At 44.0% G+C, this 16,493-nt stretch overlaps 2 protein-coding genes across 5 annotated transcripts in view; both read left to right on the plus strand.

The window, feature by feature from the left end:
* F2R (coagulation factor II thrombin receptor) overlaps window positions 1–16,493 on the plus strand; it is a 104,272-nt gene that overhangs the window by 81,422 nt on the left and 6,357 nt on the right. The window contains exon 1 of one of the 2 annotated variants that reach the window (XM_045496052.1): window positions 6,273–6,390. The exons of the other annotated variant lie outside the window; for it this stretch is intronic. Within the exon in view, the coding sequence (XP_045352008.1) occupies window positions 6,273–6,390 (118 nt within the window). Of the gene's footprint in view, window positions 1–6,272; window positions 6,391–16,493 lie in introns of those variants that run through there. 2 annotated transcript variants of the gene reach the window in all.
* Window positions 6,283–16,493, plus strand: part of S100Z (S100 calcium binding protein Z) — a 48,303-nt gene continuing 38,092 nt past the window's right edge. For all 3 annotated transcript variants that reach the window (XM_045496117.1, XM_045496124.1, XM_045496132.1), the window contains exon 1: window positions 6,283–6,390. The gene's annotated coding sequence lies outside the window, so the exon portion shown is untranslated. The remainder of the gene's footprint in view (window positions 6,391–16,493) is intronic.

Genomic DNA, 16,493 nt, shown 5'->3' on the forward strand with positions numbered 1-16,493 from the left:
CCATTCAGCTCCCCAGCGATATCCTGGACCCAAGGAAGTCATTTCAAATGATAATAATTTCAGGCATTAGTGACCAACTGCTGTCTAGGCATATGATCTTTGGGTTCAAGTTTGTTTGGGTTTTTTTAGATCTTTCTCTGTTTCTGCCATTCAAACAGTTGGGAAAATTTTTTAAGGACAGAAGTTGTAGAGAACTTCAAAGAGGCCTGAAAGTGACTGGACGACGCATCCCTGAGAGGAGTGTGATGTCATGGGAAATACAGCCACAGTCTTACTGTTCTGAAAAGATGATGCTGTGGGGAGCAGGACTGGTACCCTATACTGCATGAAGAGTCAGTGATGGCACCTGTACCTGAGATTACTTAATGAAATAGGCACGTGATGAGGGTGAGGAGTGGAAACCGTCATTATGCTACATGGTGATTAAAAAGATGGGAACAGTTGATTGGCGGGGCTGGGTTGCTCACTTAGGCGGGAGTTCATCCCTCTTCTCTTCCCATTTTCCTTTGCTTACTTCGTCCGTCTACAACTCCAACCAGATTTATTCTTTTCTTTTGGTCCCAGAAAGGCCATCCCTCCCTCCCACCCCCATCTCAGTGTTACAAAAATAGGATTGAGAATGGATGGTTCAGTCTTCAGCGGCCTCGGGATTAAAGTCCAAAGTCTTTTTCACAGGAAACACAAGTCCTTCACAGATGAGTCCTGGCTACCTTTTTAGCTTTATCGCTAACCACTTTCCTTCACATACACTGGTTTCCCACCACAGTGTTCTCCAAACCCGCCACATTTTCATTATACCTGGAATAACAGAGATTGTTAGCAGTCTGCTGAGCTCCTTTTCTCTTCCTTTGGGGCACACAGCCTTCTTTTGCAGTGGGCTGTGGCTACATGACTGAATTCTGGTCGGCGGAATATAGTAATAATGATTGTGCACCACTTTCAGAGCAGGGCTGTGGAAACCTTATGCGTACACCCTTCACATTTCCTTCTGTAGTGATGTTGGAAACCTTCAACTGAAGATGACAGAGTCCCAAGGAGGGACAAGTCCAGCTCATTGATCCCCACTTGGAAGAGAGGTTCCCACCAAACTTAGCCTCGGATTTGGCTTTAAGTAAGAAATAAACATCTATTGCAGGGCATCACTAAAATTCAGAGATTTATTATCTACTATAGGAGCTAGGCTTATCTTAAATACTACTTGGTGAACTCTTCATGCTTCAAGGCCCTCTTCAGATGCCCCCTCTTTTAAAAAGCCTCTTCGGATTTCCCCAGGGAGGAGTCATTCTTTCTGTGATTCAACCATGCATCGCTTACCGCTACTCCCACCCCCAATGCTTAATTATGCATCTCTCTTCACATTGGACCATCGGCTCAACAGAAGCAGAGATACTGATCTTTGCAATTCTCAATTTTAGCAAAATGATAGATAGTAGGTGTACAGCATATGAAAATTCACTCATTCAGAAGTATATGTCGAGTCTCTTCTGTATGCTAGACCCTATTCTGGCACTGGGAACACAGCAGTAGACAAAACAGATAAAAATCCCTGTCCTCTACATTTTAAAAGGTTAGACATTTGCCTCCCTGTATTCTAAGGAGTGCTTTAAACTGGGACTGAAACAATTATTTGACATTATAGACGTGTGTGTAAGAGGCACCTGCCAAGTCCAGGTGATGTTACTTCCTAAATCTTAAACAATTCCACAAGCTAAAATGTAAAAACAAAACAAAACAAAACAAAAAACCTCTGTAGTCACGGAGCTTGTATTGCAGTGGGGGAACTAGATAGTAAGTAAATACATGTAGATCATCAATACTGGTGATATATGCTATAGAGGCAAAGCAGGAGAGGAGGATGGGGAGTATAGGGTGGGAGTTTGATTTCACTTCATTTCATTTCATGTTTATCCATTTATTTTGAAAGAGAGTACATGAGCAGGGTAGGAGCAGAGAGAGAGGGAGAGAGAGAGAATCCTCATGGGAGGCTCAATCTCATGAACCGTGAAATCATGACCTGAGTGGAAATCAAGAGTCAGACGCTTAATTGACTAAGCCACCCAGGCACCCGGAGTATAATTTTATTTTATTTATTTTTTCAAGCTTATTTACTTATTTTGAGAGACAGAGTGTGAGCAAGGGAGGATCGGGGGGGGGGAGAGAGAGAATCCCAAGCACAGTGTCAGTGCAGAGCCCGATGTAGGGCTCTCTGGAAACCACACAACTGTGAGACCATGACCTGAGCCAAAATCAAGAGTCTGACGCTTAACGAACTCAGCCACCCAGGTGCCCCCAAGGAGTATAATTTTAAATAACGAGTTCTTAGAAGGCCCCACTGAGAAGATAGAGTTGTAGCAAATACCTGAAAGAAGTAAGGACTGAAGCTATGTAGGTGTTTGAGGGAAAAGTATTCCAGGCACGGCTCGAGCAGAATGAGCAAGGGAAATAAAAGAGATGAAGTAAAAGGGTGTGTGTATGTGTGTGTGTGTGTGTGTGTGTGTGTAGGGGGGAGGAAAGCAGGATGTATACACTTTTGACAGACTTTGGTTTGTACTCAGAGGGAAGTGGGGAGCTACTTCAGTATTTTAAATAAGGAAGTGATCTGATCTGATGCACATTTGAACAGGTTCACTCTGACCACTATATTGAGAGAGGACTGTGTGGAGGGTTGGAGACAAAAAGAGGGTGACAAGTTACAAGGCTATTGTAATAATCTAAGTAACAAAATGACTTGAATGCAATTTTGGATGTATTTTCAAGGTATGATTTGTTGACAGATCAGATGTGGAACATGAGAAAGAAGTCAAGGACGACTCCAACATTTTTGATCTGAGCAACTGAAAGAATGGAGTTGCAATTTAAGGAGATGAAAAAACTCTAACAGGGGCAAGGTAGATGTGGAATTTAGATTGGGACTTATGCCTGCCTGATATATCTGTAGTCACATTAAAGTGGAGGTGTTGAGTAGCTGGAGGCATATGTTATGTGTGTGGAATGGAGAAAACTGGGCTAGAATTACAGATGTGGGAGTGGTCGGCATAGAGATGGTATTTAAAACCACAAGACTGGATTAGATCACCAAAGGAAATGAGTGTATATTGAAAAGAAGCCCAAGAACAAAATCAGGGGCACTCCAGAGTGTAGAATTCAGTAAGGTGAGAATCAAAGAACCAACTCCTTATGAGTTGCCAGTGAGTAGGAGGAGAATCAAGACAAGAGTGGTCCTGGAGGCCAAGTGAATATAGCATTCAAGGAGAGAGAACTCAAATGGGTCAAATTTCACAGTCAGGTTAAGTAATGTGAATACACATTTGAGCAAAGGATTCACCACGTGAAGGTCACTGCTAACCTTGTCTAGAGTGTTTGCTGAATGAAGGAGTGAATGAATGGGACTTTTTTTGCCACTTATATATTTAAAAATTTTTTAAATATTTACTTATTTTTGAGAGAGTGCTAGTGTGGAGGGGAGGGGCAAAGAGAGGGGGACAGAGGATTTGAAGCCAGCTCCGTGCTGACAGCAGAGAGGCAGATGCAGTGCTCACTCGAACTCACATGTGAGATCATGACCTGAGCCGAAGTCGGACGCTTAACCGACTGAGCCACCCAGGTGTCCCTCACCATTTATATTTGGCCAGGACCCAAGAGTGCAAGGACTAGATCTTTGCTTCTCCAGGAAGAGTTTGATGAGTTTGATAAATGATTGTAGAACTGACTGAATGAAATGGTTTCTCCCTCAATGTCCCTCAATATCCCGTTTCCTACTTTATTTTCCTCAGAATTGTAGTGTGTGGGAAACTGCACACAGTTCCCAATCTTTGGCAGCCAGTCTATCTGAAACTGGCTGTGCCTATCATCTCTGTACTCTTCCACAGCACCATACTACACCCTAAGCCCTTCAGGGCAAAGAAGTCATCAACATCAAAAAACAAATCACAGGAGGGCACCTGGCCTGGGTGGCTCAGTCGGTGGAGCATCCGGCTGGGGTTGTTATCCTGGAGTCATGAGACATTTAACTGACTGAGCCACCCCGGCGCCCCAATCCTCAGGAACCTTGCAACTAAAAAAGTATTAACTCCATTTTATAGGTAAGGAACCTAAAGCTTAAAGAGGGTAAGTTATTTTTCTCTAACGACACACCAATGTTAGCAAGGGGAGAAACTAGAATGTGCCCACAGAGTTACATGATTTCAAGGTTAAGCTTTTTGCACATTCCCCAAAGAACTGGAGACAACAATGTGAGATTCCTTAGAGATGCGCTGCTGAAAGGCAGTCATTACAAAGAATTCTGGACAGCTTTCCCTGGCCATTCTTGGCTCTGTGTGTGTTGAGGGGCAGTCCAGTCCGTTCCTGTTATTCAGGGACCAATTATTCCATTCTCATGGCATGTTCAGGACCATTTGCTTCTCTTCGTTTTCAACCATTTATTTTCCTACTCCTACAAGATCCTCTGCCAGGACAGAGGGAAGAGGCAGAAAGCTAACCATCCATGTAGGTAACTTTGGGGAAATGTTGTACTGGGGATATGCGTGAGACAACTGGCTAAGATGACATTTTACACAATTTTGTCTGCCTGAATGATCTGGAATCCACATTAGTTCTGTTAATTGGCCCCATGGTGGGTTCAGTAAGAGGCTGCACAGGGCCCTGATCATTTATAAGCTCCATCCTAGAAACTCACAGGTCTGTGGCCATTTGGTTCATGGTTCTTCAAAAATTCATAATAATCACCGACAACTGATTCATCAGACTTTAGTCTTCTAAGGAGAAAGGAGGATTCTCGGGGTTCAAACCCCTCAAGAGGCTATCTGGACTCACCTAATCTGGCCCCTCAGCCTGGGAGGGAACTCCCCACTCCAGCATACTCCACTCATGGCCTGGTCCTTTGGTGCAAGTCCGGCAGTGATGTGGCCCTTAACCTCAGCAGGAGGCTCTCAGGATGGTACCAGCGGGACTTGTTAGAAATCTTTCTATATTGAGCCAAAACCAGCCTCCCACTGGAGCTACTCAAAACCTGTCTAAGCCTCTTCTATGAGCTAATCCTTCAAACATCTGAGGACAACACTAATGTTTCTCTCTTCTGCTCCTCCATTACCCGATAGTTTAGCTGGTAGCTTTAAACTTTATTTTACCTTTTCAAAGCAAGTAAAAAATATAAGAAAGTATTACCAGTATGATGCTGGCCCTTGTGCACCCATCCCCAAAGTCTCACTCCTTTTCTCCCCACCCCCTCTATCAGCTTATTTATTTCTTTGGACTACTAGCTCCCAATGCAAGGGAGACTCTGATGCGGCATTTACAGTGCAGTGATTAAGAGAAAGTGGCGGTCGTAGACTGGAGATTAAATGTGGTGTGCGTTTACAAACTGTACCTATAAACTGCGTACTTGTGGGCAATTTATCCAGCCTTTCTGAACTCCATTTCCTCAGCTGTAAAATGGGAATAATAAACATACTTAATGCGCGGCTTGTTGTCGGGGTTAAACTAGATAATGTTCCAAATCGTTAGCTCTAGGCACTAAAGCAGCTCTTCCAACTATCACCTCACAGTCGAGAAAATGGGCCTAGAAGGGCGTGAAGAGGTTTTTTCGAGGTCACAGCTAGTTAACAGCAGAGCCGGAAACCCAATTCCAGATCCCTGACCCCCTGGCGGGACCCCTTCCTGCTCCCCACCGCTTTGTTGGTGACCGAAGCCATCCATTTTTTCTGGGCAGATTAAAAACTCACTCCTTATCCCTTAGTGCCCGCTACGCTGAGAAGCTTCTACCAATAACCGACGACAAAGTCAGTGAGCTCAGACCGCAGCTTTTTTCCATTTAGCAAAGGGGAGGGAAGGAGACCGGACCCTGGCTCCCCAGGAGTAATTAAAGGGTAATGGTAGTTTTAGGCGTGGCCAGGTCTAAAAGAACTCGAGGTCCGAGCGTTCCGGCCTTTGCATTCCAATACAGCTACTTCACCCTCCCAGCCCCGCCCGCGGGCGGCTCCCGCACCCTCCCCAACAGCAGCTCTCGCACCTGCAGCGCGTAGGTGGGCGCCCGGGCTCCTGGCAAGACTGCGTGGGGCCGGACCCGCGCGTCGGACGTCCGAAGGGGCGGGGCCGAGCCGCGCGTTCCGGCCCCGGGGCGGGGCCTCGCGCAGGTGCGCGGAGACGCTCCGGTTTCACTGAAACTCATCCGTCTCCGGGGAGGCGCGCGCAGAGGCTTGGATCCGGGCAGGTGAGACTGTGGCTTTCTCTTCGAGCGGCGAGTGGGACTCCGAATTTCGAATCATTGGAGGCGAATGCCCTGCCCGCCTGGCGTCGGGGCTGCAGGAAGGATGCGAAGCCTGAGCTTGGTGTGGCTGCTGGGGGGCGCCATCCTGCTGGCGGCCTCTGCTTCCTGCAATCGCACCGTCCAAGGTGAGAAACTTGGTCAAGGAGGGCTCCTGCAGCTAAAGAGCCAGGGGTCCCAGGCACATGCACTGGTGGTGGAAGCTGGGCAGGTGCACGAAAGGTGTTCTCTTGCCGCCGCGGCCACCACTTCTCGCATCTCCTCTTGGAGGCTTTAGTGGGGATCGCTGCGCTGGAGAGCACTGGGCTGGAACAACTGGGAGAGGCTGAAGTCCGCGGAGGAAGAGGAGGGAACGGAGTGCTTGCGTCTAAAGGGTACCTAGAGGGCTCAGCCTCCCCTCCCCAGGGTTGGCTTCTTTGTAAACATTCAGTCATTAAGGCGCTTTTCGCACACTGGTGGCAGGACCTCTTAGACTTAGTTGGCTCATAGCGGTGTGGAATGGGTGAGAGCCCGAGGCCTGGGAAACTTCTTCCTCGCTTTTTGTGACCTCCTCAACTTTCGGAGCCCCCTCTTTGGGGTCGGCTCCCGTAGTTCGAAACCGTCCTGGGGTCCGAAGCTCCTCTGGCACGGTGGATGGCCCGGGTATGGAGGGCCGGACCCCGCTGGGTTTTCGGGGTATTGAGCGCTCAGCCTGGAGTTTTAGGCCAGTTGGGCGTCACGCGGATTTTACAAATGGAACTTCTTGGACCCTGCCATTTATTCGACTAGGTGACCTTACTGCGGCCCTGGGTTTCCGGGCCTTTATATGCCACACGGAACCTATTTGGGCCGCCATTGAGGTCTGTGTGACCCAGGCTGCCCGCTCCGGGAATAGAACAGCACAGGAGCCGTCCCGGCGGTGCTCAGGTGCCAGCTTGTGCAGGGCTGCCGGGTTCCGCAGGTGTCCTGCACCGGGTGTGCTCCAACTTGTCCTCCTGGGGGCGGGATCTCCCCTACTGAGCAGGCTTCTGAGGGTGTGGGGGATAGTTGGCCAAAGATCAAGCTGCTGTGATGCTAACGGGTGCCCGGCTGTTTGTGGCTGTCAGGGGAGTCTCGAAAGGGAGGTTTAAATTTCCCCGTGAATTTTGTAAAGGGGCAAATCACTGTCAACTTGAATTAGATTGAAGAATGTGATTCTTTTGCCTCTGGAATTACAGAAAAGGGTGTTCTAGTATATACTTGAAACTTGCACCACTGTATAACTTTTTTTGGTCAGCATTACAATAAAGGCATTTATTAATTGCCAGGAGGTGTTGAAACTGTAATGAACACGTTTCGATTTGCCTTTGTCTTTTAAAGTTGGAAACTTAAGTAAAGCTAAGCATGTGCAAACATTAAGAAAAAAAATGTAGGTATAGCTGACCCATAGCTTTTCTGATTTATACAGTTCCTGTAGGGGGGTAGCCCTGAGGATTTAGCTGGTTCTTGTTTACAGACTGAGGGAGCTGGCTGGGAGGTGGGCATTCTTGGACAATGTGGTGAACTTGTTTAACAACAACAACAAAATCAAGTTACTTGTTAACCAGAAGTATTTAACATTGCACCTTGAGGGGTTTTGTTTTGTTTTTTTCCCCTCCACATACTTTTTTGTTCCTTTGCATGGTAACTTTCCTAAAGGGTTAGTTAGGTAACAGACTTAGGTAGATGGAGCTTTCCTCCCAACTTGAAAGTAAATTGAATTTGATTAAGAAATAGAGCATCCCCAAAGTTTTTCTGCCCCTTAGCATACCTCTTTGCTCATCCACTTTTACCTTTACCCTTATGCATGTTTCTCAGTTTGCTACCAGGCAGATATTTGGTTTGATTTTCTTCCCAGGCTTTTTTGATCTCACCCCAAAGACTGACTCATGGAGGGCAACTCTGCCTAGAATATACCTTTCTCATTTTACAGATGGGGGCCACTGAATTGGGGGTGGAGGCAAGGAAAACACTCTGTCATGCCACATTCGCATTCCAGTCACAACATTAATTGATAATTATTTGTGTAAATATGTTTAATCTGTCTTCCTCCTGGATCATAAACTCTGGGAGGCCATGGACTCTAGTGTCCTCTCCATCACCATGGTCCAGCACGGTCTCATTATCTAAAGGACCTCAGTAAACATTGAATGAGGAATGAAGTGAGGGGACTTGGCCCTAGTGATCTGGCAAGGTGATGGAAGTTTGGCGTTTCAGTCAGCTTGTTTTAAGCACTTCTTTCTACCATATCACAAGCCTAAGAGGTCCCCTATGATTCAGTCATTCTGTTCTTCTTTTGGAGACTGAAACTTCTGTTCTCTTTGTAATTGACTACGAATTATACAAGTAGTATGTGATCACTGTAGAGCAATAATGAACAAAATTTTCTTTGAAAAAGACAAGTTTAATTAAATCATTTTCAGTACCCAAAGTATACCACTTCTGACATTTTTAAAAAATTTTTTAAATCATTTTTTTAATGTTTTATTTATTTTTGAGAGAGAGAGAGACACACACAGAGTAGAGCGGGGGAGGGGCAGAGAGTAAGGGAGACACAGAATCCGAAGCAGGCTCCAGGCTCTGAGCTGTCAGTGCAGAGCTGGACGCGGGGCTCAAACTCGTGAACTGAGAGATCATGACCTAAGCTGACGTCGGACACTTAACGGACTGAGCCACCCAGGCACCCCCACTCCTGACATTTTGGTTTGTATCCTTTCCCATTCTTTCATACATCCTTGCATAAAACATGTACTCACAAGCAGAAAGTCTTTCTGTACAGCATGGGATTATATAAATGTCAGTATCATGTCAGTAAATAAAAACACTTTTAAACTCTACAACATGTTATAGGAGGATTTATCATAATTGAAAAATTAATCTGTTAATGGACACATGGCGTATTTCCAATGTTTCGTAATAAGAGAGAATACTATAATGAATGTGAAGTTGGGACTCTAAATTTCTGTTTGGTTTCTTGCCTGCTTTGTGCATAGTTACTAATTAACCCAAGTAGATGATGTTTTAGTGCTCTGTGTTTGACTTTCTTATGGTTTTATTAGCTGGGCAAGTGTTGAGAAGAAAACAGTTCATCCTGAAAGAACACATGAACATTTACTGATGTGTACCTAGGGAGAGGTCTCTGGTCATTGAAGCTTTTATTTTTCCGTCTGTGTTCCCAGATATTGGAAGCAAATAGATTTGTGGTGAGGAGATAGTAAGGAAAAGGTTACAAAAGGATACTTCCCATAAATAAAGTACTTGATCTGTACTTGGTTTGGTGGGGAGGGTGGGCCACTGGAGGATGCTTAAAATAACAAAGAACAAGTAATAGTTTTAAAGTTAAAGTTAAAAGTTTAAAGAAAAAGTTTTCCATGCATTTCCCCCCACAATTGTCTAAATCAGAAGTGTTTTAAAACAGCGAAAATCCCCCATTCTTTCTCCTCTCCAGTGTCAGTGGACTTCTATGCCCAATACAGTAAAACCTTGGTTTGGGAGCCTAATTCGTTCCGGAAACATGTTTGTAATCCCAAGTACTTGTATATCAAAGCAAATTTCCCCATAAGAAATCATGAAAACTCAGGTTATTCATTCCACAACCCCAAAAGATTCATATAAAAATTATGACAATACTGTAATATAATAAAAAATAATAAATCCAAAATATAAAGAAAAATAAACAAATTAACCTGCACTTATCTTTGAAAACCTTTGTGGCTGGTGTGAGGAAGATGAGAAAGGAGGGTTTTGTGTAGGACAACTTTGTCACTAACGGAATCACTGCTATCTCTTGGCTCAATGGAATCTTTTTCTGCATGGGGGCCACTGTATATGCTCACACGGATGTTGACGATAGTACAATATTAATAACCTCTTGTCGTATACTGTATTTAATGTAACTGGCAGTAGGTCAGCAGAGGAAAGGGTCTGTATCTGTAGGCAGCCTGACCTACAATGAAGCAAAGCATCCCTAAGCTTACTCTTGTTTGGAAAAGCAAAGGACTGTCAGTAGGTGCTTTGAAGTGCCAAAAAATACACTAGTGCCAGTCGTGGGCACCTACCAATGTTCTGAAAAATAACTGATTTTTGCCAAACACCACAGCCTGAGACCAAGCATCTGAGCATGGGAGACAATCACCCACAATCCCACATTGCGAGAGAGAGAGAGAGAGAGAGAGAGAGAGAGAGAGAGAGAAAGAAAAACCCTTAGTTGTGATCATGATGTTCAGCATCACATACTGCTCACATGTATTATCACTCATTTATGAAGTTAAAATTTAACGGAAATGTTTGCTTGTCTGGCAGAACACTCAAATAACAAGTTACTTGCAATCCAAGGTTTTACTGTATATATATTTTGTAACAGTAGAAGGATTTTATTAGATATACTGTGCCATAATTTTTTTAATGTTTATATACTTATGGTGGGGGGTGGGGCAGAGAGAGAGAGGGAGAGAGAGAATCCCAAGCAGGCTCAAAGCTCAGTGCAGAGCCCAATGCAGGGCTTGATCCCACGACTGTGACATCATGATCTGAGCCAAAGTCAAGAGTCACGCACTTAACTGACTGAGCCACGTAGGTGCCCCACAATTTATTTTTTTAACCTAATCTGCTCATGGTCAGTATGGGGAAATTTATCCATACTTTTATAGGGGGAATATTATTCATTATATAAATGTCAGAAGTTACTGAACTAGTCTCCTTTTTTTTTTTTTTTTTTTTTAAAGTAATCTCTATGCCTAACGTGAGACTCAGACTTATGACTTGGAGATCAAGAGTCACATGCTGTACCCACTGAGCCAGCCAGACACCCCAAACTAGTCTCCTTTTTTTTTCTTTTTTTTTAATCTTTTTTTTTAAATGTTTATTTATTTGAGAGAGAGAGAGAGAGACAGAGCATGAGTGGGGAGGAACAGAGAGAGAGAGAGAGAGAGAGAGAGAGAATCTGAAGCAGGCTTCAGGCTCTGAGCTGTCAGCACAGAGCCCAACACGGGGCTTGAACTCTCAAACCATGAGATCATGACCAGAGCTGAAGTCGGATGCTTAACTGACTGAGCCACCCAGGCACCCCTTTTCTTTTTTTAAATGTAAATTTTTTCATTTTTTCAAGTGTATTTATTTATTTTGAGAGGGAGAGAGAACAAGTGGGAGAGGGGCAGAGACAGAGGGAGAGAGAGAATCCCAAGCAGGTTTTGCACTGTCAGCACAAAGCATACTGTGCGGCTTGAACTCAAGAACTGCAAGACCATGACCTGAGCCGAAATCAACAGTCAGACAGTTAACTGACTGAGCCACCACCCGGGTGCCCCCTAGTCTCCTTTTTAATAGTTATTGAGACTAACTTTTGTTTTTGTTTTTGTTTTTGTTTTTTTTTTAATTTTTTTTTTTCAACGTTTATTTATTTTGGGGACAGAGAGAGACAGAGCATGAACGGGGGAGGGGCAGAGAGAGAGGGAGACACAGAATCGGAAACAGGCTCCAGGCTCTGAGCCATCAGCCCAGAGCCCGACGCGGGGCTCGAACTCACGGACCGCGAGATCGTGACCTGGCTGAAGTCGGACGCCCAACCGACTGCGCCACCCAGGCGCCCCCTAACTTTTGTTTTAAAGTTTATGATTACTTTTTTTATTTTTGAGAGAGAGCACGATCGGGGAGGTGCAGAGAGGGAAGGGGATAGAGGATCTGAAATGGGCTCTGTGCTGGCACAGAGCCTGATACAGGTCTTAAACTTACAAACTTCGAGATCATGACCTGAGCCGAAGTCAGATGCTTAACCGACTGAGCCATCCAGGTGCCCAGAGACTGTTTTTATTTTATCATGACACACAATATTGCAGTAAATATTCTTGTACATAACAGTATTTCTGTGCACGTTTGCTAGTATGTATGCAGGGCAGATTCCTCTAAGTTCATAGATCCTAGGGCACTTTAAATTTTGATGTTTTGCCACATTGACCTTGAAAAAGATTGTACCAATTAACGCTCCTTCGAAAAGGAAACCCAAACGATGTGGAGGCCTGTGAAGTCAAAAAAGAAAGTTCTCCCCTCCACACCCATTCTACTCCACAGATAATGGCCATTGTTTATAGTTTGGTTAGTATCCTAGATTTCAGATTTCAAATTATAATTTTGTTATACCAAAGCATATTGCTCTGTCAGGGGCTTTTTTCAGTTGACAGTATATTGTAGCTCTCAATTGCATTTCATATTACTGGATAGTAAGTATAGCATCTACTGTTAATGTTAGAAACCATATGGGGATATGGTAAGTTAGGAATAGGGGCTAATGAACATTGCTTATTTTCCTTTTATTTTCCTTTTGCAATTGGGGTGGGGGGTGCTGCTTTGAGTATCTGTGGGTATGTGTTCTTGCATACTTGGGCAAATATTGTTGATTATTGCCCATAAATGGGGATGTTTTTATAGCCAGTACTGTATTTTATTTTTAGTTAAGAATTTTTTTTAATGTTTATTTTTGAGAGACAGAGCACAAGCGGGAGAAGGGTAGAGAGAGAGGGAGACACAGAATCCGAAGCAGGCTCCAGGCTCTGAGCTGTCAGCACAGAGCCTGGCATAGGACTTGAAGTCATGAGCTGTGAGAATATGACCTGGCTGAAGTGAGACACTTAACCAACTGAGCCACCCAGGAGCCCCTATAGCCAGTACTTTACATGTGCTCAAAGTTCGTACGTGCATTTAATTTTTTTCCCACTATGAAATAGAAAAGATTTTAGCTGATCTATAGATGGGAGATTATAGGTAGGTAGATAGATAGGTAGGTGGATAGATAGGTAGATAGTTGGGAGCTGGGATAGTATCAGTTCTAGACGAGTTCTGGGAGTTTTGGTGACTGACATAGGAGGACATTGTAAGGGGTAAAAGTCTGCACTATGCTGAAAAGGCTTTAAGGATCTTTGAGTAGCATCTTGACGTTTACTAGTGTTAAACAACATGCTCCTGTGTGCTCTGTGACTGGTACAGTGAACACAGTTACTATGAATGCTATTTTTTCAATGTTTATTTTATAACGTATTTTGAGAGAGGGGGCATGTGCATGCAGGGGTAGGGACAGAGAGAAAGAATCCCAAGCAGGCTCTGTGCTATCAACGCAGAGCCCAAGTCTTGCTCATTTTCTGGAACCGGGAAATCATGACCTGAGCCAAACTCAAGATCGGACACTTAACCAACTGAACCACCTAGGCGCCCCATGAATGATATTTTTGATTGAGACCATTCAAGGTTATATGTTGGAATATTCTCAGGAAATTTTTCTCAATCTCTTCCTCTCTCCTTTTTTTTTTTTTTTTAATTTTTATTTTAGTATTTCTTACTGTTTTTCCCCCCCTTTATTTTACTGTTCTTATTGAAAACAGATTTTGATCTCTGCAGGAACCTTCCTGACCTGGTATGTGCTTGTTTCTATGGAGAATTTTAAACATACGAAAGTAGAAGATTATATGAATTCCACACTCAGTTTCATGATGCTCTAGCCTCTTTTTTGTCATATTTTTTAACAGCTTTGTTAAGATATAATTTGCATACCATTCAGTTCACCTACTTAAAGTCTACAGTTCTATAACTTGAAGAATATTCACAGTTGTATATCCATCACCACAATCAACTTTAGAACATTTTCATTACCCCAAAAGAATATCCCACCCCACCCCAGCCCACCCCTGAGCCATCACTCCCCAATCGCCCCATTTCCCCAGCTGCTGACACCTATCATTCTACTTTTCTGTCCATGGATTTACTTATTCAGGGCTTTTGATGTAGATGAAATCATACACTCTGCGTGTTCCCTGGTGACTGACTTCTTGTACTTAGTCTTTTCAAGGTTCATCCATGTTGTAGCGTGTGTCAGTACTTTTATTCTGAACTAATATTCCACATTTTGTCCATTTATCAGTTGATGAACTTTTGGGGTTGTTTTCCACTTCTTGATGCTTACGAATAGTGCTGTCAGCATCTATGTACACATTTTTGTGTGGACATGTGTTTTTATTTGTCTTAAGTATATACTAGGAGTGGGAATTGCTGGCTCATATGGCACCTCTACACTTAGCCATTTGAGCACCTGCCATCTTGTTTTCCACAGCGACTACACCATTTTACATTCCCACCAAGTATCCGAAGCTTCCGGTCCTTGTTTTACTTTGAAAGGAGTCCAAATATAATTTCATCTTAAGATATTTCAGTATGTATTCATAAAAGGTGAAGATTTTGTTGTCAAACATAACCACATAACCACTTAAAATACATCCTTAACATAAAATATTCAGTCAGTATTCAAATTTCTGTCTCATAAGTGTCATAAGTGCTCCTTTTTTTTTTTTTATTAAAAATTTTTTTTTTCCCTGGGGGTGCCTGGGTGGCTCAGTCAGTTAAGCGACTGACTCTTGGTTTCGGCTCAGGTTCGTGGGTTTGAACCCTGCAATGGTTCCATGCTGATAGCGCAGGGCTGCCTTGGGATTCTGTCTCCCTCTCTCTCTACCCCTCCCTCTCTCTCTTTCTCTCTCTTCCAAACAAATAAGTAAGCTTAAAAAAATTTTGTAAGCTCTACACCCAATGTGGGGCTTGAACTCACAACCCCGAGATCAAGAGTTACATGCCCTACTGACTGAGCCAGCCAGACACCTGTATAAGCACTATTTTAAAAGTTGTTTGAATCAGGATCCAAATAAGGCTCACCACACATTGCACAGGTTGATAGGTCTTTTAAATTTAAAAAAAAATTTTTTTTTCAACGTTTATTTATTTTGGGGACAGAGAGAGACAGAGCATGAACGGGGGAGGGGCAGAGAGAGAGGGAGACACAGAATCGGAAACAGGCTCCAGGCTCTGAGCCATCAGCCCAGAAACCGACGCGGGGCTCGAACTCCCGGACCGCGAGATGGTGACCTGGCTGAAGTCGGACGCTTAACCGTCTGCGCCACCCAGGCGCCCCGATAGGTCTTTTAAATTTTTTAATGTGTGAGTCCCTGCTCCACACCTCTTTCTCTCTTATTTTGTTTTTGCTTTGTGATTTATATTTTGAGGAAATTAAGTCCTTTGTCCTGTAGCAGTTTCCACATTCGGGATTTTGCTGGGTCCATTCTTTTTTTTTTTTAATTTTTTTTTTTTCAACGTTTATTTATTTTTGGGACAGAGAGAGACAGAGCATGAACGGGGGAGGGGCAGAGAGAGAGGGAGACACAGAATCCGAAACAGGCTCCAGGCTCTGAGCCATCAGCCCAGAGCCTGATGCGGGGCTCGAACTCACTGACCGCGAGATCGTGACCTGGCTGAAGTCGGACGCTTAACCGTCTGCGCCACCCAGGCGCCCCGATAGGTCTTTTAAATTTTTTAATGTGTGAGTCCCTGCTCCACACCTCTTTCTCTCTTATTTTGTTTTTGCTTTGTGATTTATATTTTGAGGAAATTAAGTCCTTTGTCCTGTAGCAGTTTCCACATTCGGGATTTTGCTGGGTCCATTCTTTTTTTTTTTTAATTTTTTTTTTTTCAACGTTTATTTATTTTTGGGACAGAGAGAGACAGAGCATGAACGGGGGAGGGGCAGAGAGAGAGGGAGACACAGAATCCGAAACAGGCTCCAGGCTCTGAGCCATCAGCCCAGAGCCTGATGCGGGGCTCGAACTCACTGACCGCGAGATCGTGACCTGGCTGAAGTCGGACGCTTAACCGACTGCGCCACCCAGGCGCCCCTGCTGGGTCCATTCTTGTTGTGTTTTTTAATATATCTTACTGTTTTCTTTATTTCCGTTAGTTTGGCGGTTGGATCCACGTGTTTGATCAGATTCAGGTTTGTTGTTTTTTTGCAAAGTTAGTTTCATGGTGCTTCTTTTCTTTTTTTTTTTTTAATGTTTATTTATTTTTGAGAGCGAGAGAGAGCAAGCCTGGGGGGAGTGGGGACAGGGAGAGGGGAATAGAACATCTGAAGTGGGCTCTGTGTTGACAGCAGCGAGCCTGATGTGGGGCCCGAACTCACAGAGTGTGAGATCTTGACCTGAGCCCAAGTCAGATACTCAGCCCACTGAGCCCACGGGTGCTTCTTGTCTTAGGCACACAATGTCTGGTTATCCTTTTTGTGATATTATTAACTGTGGAAATCAATGCCTAGGTTTTTCTCCCTTTTATAAAGCAAACTATATAATTTTTGTTGGTACTAAAAAAATTGAGTTTTCTTTGTGGTAATTCTAAAATCTTGGTGGCTCTGCCCTACAGAAATGCAGGCTAA

Source organism: Leopardus geoffroyi, chromosome A1, assembly GCF_018350155.1.
Source record: "Leopardus geoffroyi isolate Oge1 chromosome A1, O.geoffroyi_Oge1_pat1.0, whole genome shotgun sequence".
Lineage (NCBI taxonomy): Eukaryota > Metazoa > Chordata > Mammalia > Carnivora > Felidae > Leopardus > Leopardus geoffroyi.